Source organism: Carassius auratus, unplaced genomic scaffold (assembly GCF_003368295.1).
Source record: "Carassius auratus strain Wakin unplaced genomic scaffold, ASM336829v1 scaf_tig00032915, whole genome shotgun sequence".
Lineage (NCBI taxonomy): Eukaryota > Metazoa > Chordata > Actinopteri > Cypriniformes > Cyprinidae > Carassius > Carassius auratus.
In genome coordinates, this window is record NW_020526036.1 from 92668 (window position 1) to 97702 (window position 5035).

At 37.9% G+C, this 5035-nt stretch overlaps 1 protein-coding gene across 1 annotated transcript; it reads left to right on the forward strand.

Moving 5' to 3' along the window:
• Window positions 1–224: 224 nt before the first annotated feature.
• On the forward strand, window positions 225–4263 carry LOC113081038 (growth/differentiation factor 9-like). The gene is made up of 2 exons (XM_026253096.1): window positions 225–711; window positions 2655–4263. The coding sequence occupies exons 1-2, from the start codon at window positions 357–359 to the stop codon at window positions 3581–3583; spliced, it is 1284 nt and encodes a 427-aa protein (XP_026108881.1). The 5' UTR covers window positions 225–356; the 3' UTR covers window positions 3584–4263.
• Window positions 4264–5035: the final 772 nt, after the last annotated feature.

Here is a 5035-nt window from a genome sequence, read left to right on the forward strand (position 1 = left end):
CTGCCCCAAATAAATGTTCTGTGAAAGCCTTTAAATGTGTTTTATTATCACTTTATATAGATCAGATGTCCTCGTGACGCTCTCAATTATTACTGACACGCAGAAAATAACTATTTCTTTTGTTAACCATATTAACTACGTAACTTGAGTTTAAACTAGAGTCGTCCAAACTCATCGACGGCGAATCTAAAAGAAACCAAAATGCATTAAAATTCTGTGGATGTCTATACCGGCTTTTCCTGTCCCCACCCCAAAAAAGCACCTCGTCCTGATTGCGCACACCTGTCTGTAAGGTAAGGGCGACGGAAGCGAGGTTCGGCCGGAGACTCTGAACTCTTCTCCAGATTATATTTATTATGGCGACGCCTGTTTTTAAATTTGGCGCGCGCTGCTCCCTGCTCACATCCTTCATGGTGCTCGCGCTTATCCGCCTGTCGTTTACATCACGCTACAGCTTTGAAAACGAGTCTGTCGAGCCCGACGTGTCCGTGCACCATGGGAATATCCTGAGCCCTTTGCTGAAGGCTCTATCGGAGCAGAACCCATGGGGAGACTTCACACCACGAGCCAAACCGGACTCCAGATATGTGCGCTACATGAAGAGACTGTATAAACTATCATCCAAACCGGACAGGAGTCCCGAGGCCTCTCACCTGTACAACACTGCCCGCCTGATCACGCCTCGAGAGGAGTGTCTCGAGCAGAACCGAGGTACTCTACTCCATCAAGTGAATCTGAGACATGTTTTCATTGATGTATCATTGATTTGTGTTGCAAATGTACCCCTCTGTACACTTTACGCAAGTTATCCATAGCCTATTCGTGGAATAACATCTTAATACATTTTCCTAGATATTTCACATACTGCACATAAGATATACTGAATATCAGCAACTTTAACAGCTAATGTCTGCAGCATGTTATAATTGACATTAATATTATATTCATGCATGATATCAAAGCGACAGCATGACTGAAGTGAGAGAGGACTATTGCTGTCCAAAAAACATTAATGACTATTATATTTCGAAAATACAAAAAGAAAAAAAAAAGTATATGAGATGATAATTTGCATTCTATGTGGATTAAAAAAAAAAACCTTTAAAGAGTTGTAAGATATGAACGCCAACTCAACTCCAAGATTTTATTACAAAAACATTTGATAAGCTGAGAAGTACACTTTTTTTTATGAGGCATTGAACTACATTATTAACTTAAGTGCACAATATTATACATTTATTGCTAAATATTCACAGCTTGCAGGGAGCCTGATTCAATAATAGACCTCTTTCTATAGTCACAAGGCTTTCTCTGATTGGTGGATCTCAAGTTCTGTCTTCTTAAAGGGATAGTTCACCCAAAATGAAAACTGTCATATTCTCATGTCATTCCAAACCCACACGTTTTTATTCCCTTCTCTTCTAATGAATGTCCTTTATAATCGTTTTGAAACATCACGTTTTGGTGGACTAAAGTCAAAGAGGCTTCAAAATAAAGGAAGAGATTTGTTTTTCAGGGATGAGCGAAGGTCTCACGGGTTTGGAACAACATGAGTAATGTTGACCAAATGTTCATTTTTGAATGAACTAAACTAGTGTTGTTCTTCAGTGGTTATGCACACATTTTTAGATTGAAGTCATACTGATTTGTATACTTCCGTGACATCATCACAAACTTGCATGCCGTTTATGATTTTAGAAGTTTTATACATTATTGTGATGAATCAGTTTCTTTGTGGAGAAAGTGCATGGGATTTTAACTTCTGGACAGGGTTGCTAGTTCTTTTGTTGCAGCATATGCCAATGGTGAACACAAAAAAATCAGAATAATGTGTAGAATCTTATGAATAGGTTTAATTAGAGCAATTTAATGTGCCTCGATTTGACCATTTCTGTGCATTTTTAGCTCTCAGAAAGATTTGTTCCTTGCAACCTATAACTGTAGTTTCAACATTATTTACTACTCCGACATTCCCCTTTAAATATAACAAATATCAGTTGTATACAAACTGACCAACATTTGGTTTTCGACCACTGAAAATGGATATTATCCAACATATATCATTCAATCTGTACATGCTTTGAGATCCCCATATTTCAGGGACCGAACCATACAGGGCGTTAAAAATTAACACACCAAAAGGAAAGTTTGCTAAGATTCAAAAACTAAAAGGGCATTAAGATACTTTTAATACTTCTTGAGCTACATCCATGCAAACTTTGGAGAATGAACTTGAAAAGTGCTTTTCCCCCATTTTTGAAATGTCACCATTGTCATATAATGCACTGGATATTGATTACGTCAACAGATGTTATCAATAGACCTACAAATTTCGGTGTATAAATAATATAAAAATGATGCTGCCATTTTTTTAAGTCATTTTAACCCATCTGATGTGTCTCCAAATCTCAGGTGTAATTTATAAGTTTGACCCTCATCTACAGACTCCGTAAATACACATCCAAGACATTTTAATATTTTGGTTTTCCTCTTCATTTACACATTAACTATAGAAAAAAACAGAACCAAACGTAATCACCATATTCCATTCCAAACATAGAAACTGCAGTCAACTCATCCACAACAAACTCAAGCAACCGAACTCAAGCGAAGGATGTGTTCCTTTAATATAACTTTTTTTGTTATCTCCTCAGAGCTCTTCATGCAGGACATCTCCTACAGTCTGACTCGAGTGAGGTCTCAGGAGCAGCTGCTGAAGTCGGTCCTGCTTTACTCTTTCGACCACAACCACATCGCCTCCTTCACATCGCTCTGCTATCTCGACGTGAAAGAGCAGAAGCCCTCGAAGGATCAGATGTGTTCTCCTCACTTCGGCAGGCAGCAGTCGGTCCCTCTTCTCAGCTTCCGCGTCCACACTGACAGAAGAGTCCGCCGCCGTTGGGTGGAGCTCGACGTGACCTCCTTCCTCCATCCTCTCATCCAAGCCCATAAGAAAGACATCCATCTGCTCATAAACCTGACATGCGTTGAAGACATGATCCCTAGACCCGGAGGCCGGGTTCATAAGAGCCCGGTGGAGTTAACTCACAGATCTCCGTCTCTTCTTCTGTACCTCAATGACACCAGCGAGGTTGCATACCAGAGAAGAGCCTCAGGAGGACGGATGGTAGACCTGACGTCAAACCAATGGGATGGAAAGTCTACATGGTGGGATTCAGTTTCACGAAAGAAACGAGGCACGTTAAAAACCACCAGCTCGCCGGAAACCAGCATGCCTAAACTCGTCCCAATGTACGACTTCCCCACGGATGACTGTGACTTGCACGATTTCAAAGTGAGCTTCAATCAGCTCAAACTGGATCACTGGATCATAGCGCCTCACAAATACAACCCGAGGTACTGTAAGGGGTCTTGTCCGAGAGCTGTGGGATATATTTACGGGTCTCCGGTGCACACGATGGTTCAGAACCTCATTTACGAGAAGCTGGACTCCTCTGTGCCTAGACCTTCATGTGTGCCTTCAGAATATAATCCGTTAAGTGTTTTGACCATTGAGAACGACGGCTCCATCGCTTACAAGGAGTACGAGGAAATGATTGCTACCAAATGCACCTGTCGATAAGAGGTTTTTTTGTGATGCATTGCTTTGTAAATCACTGACCTGTTTTGTTTTTTTTGCACTGGCCATTCTTATAATGAAGATGATTAATGACTCGAAAACGTTTCAGATAATGCACGGCGATGTTTTGTTTAACATTACCTTTTTTTTTTATCTGATTCAGTAATGCTTAGAATATATTTTGTTGTTTACTTAAACACTTTTTTTCTTCTTCTGTATAATAGTTATATATTGGGGTGTTTAATTGACTTAAAGGATTTTTTTTTTTTTTTTTCCAGTTATGTTATTTTAAGTTTAGTCCTTTAGGTTGGTGGTCTTGTCTCGCACTCTCTATTCCTTAAACAAGAATGGCAAGATTTTAACACTTCTAGTTCTGGACAGAATATAAAAAGTGTAGTTCTATTGTCTTATCAGAACCCTTTTACATTGTTTTTTTAAAACCTGGGAATTGTAGACGGTTGTCTCGTGGGCAACCTCTCTCTTCTTCGTGTCCAGAAAATAAGTTGCCTTAACTGTGGGCAACTTGATGTGTGTTTATAAAGAAAGTAATAGATTAGGATGTGTGTCACATGACTATTTATGTCATTTATGTCTGTGTAATTTGGTCAGGCTGGCTTTGGTTTCACAAAAAAATGCTAAGATAAAAAAATCCCATATGAAAAAAGTAAAATAAAAAACTAAAATTCAGCAAACAGGTTTATTTTTTTTCAAACATTGGCTTGTCATTGTAAAATCAGTATTTTGCATATATTAAGCACAGAATGTATTTTTCTCTGCTTTCAAAGTGTTTGAAAATCTGAAGATTTTTTAAATATGTGTGTGTGTGTGTGTGTATAGATATATATATATATATATATATATATTAATGAAATATTAAAGTGTGTTAATTTAAGATCAGCTAAATAGAAATGTTACTCCCTGACTTGGGATAAAAAGTGTTGTGTAGATGTGTAGAAAAATATGCAAATACCATTGATGTAGCAATATAATTCATATTTTAAGTAAATTGCAGTTTCTATTCATATAATTATTTTCAAATAACCTCTTCTTGACCTTTAGGAGACAAAATAATTATATGTATAAAACAAGGTAATTGAGCCAATTTCACTTGATGTGGAAAAATTATGGAAAACGAAATAATAAATTATTATTAACAGTAATAATTCTGTACTCTCAGGTAATCTCTGAAAATAGGCTACATATTATGTTTTTAAGAGATGAAAAATATAGCGTGTACCATGTTTTTTTTTTTTTTTTTTTAACGTAGTACAGTACGATTAGTTGTTATTTCTATTTTCTCTTCTTCGTCGCGCAGGCTACAGACTTTTATTTTGAAGTGCGACGTTTACGGAAGTTGTTCAGTTAAAAGTCCGCGCTTTGTAGAATAGACAAATACCTAGAAGCCTCATTGGCCGCTTTGACCCGTTGCCGCGATACGTCAACGCGTCCGCCATG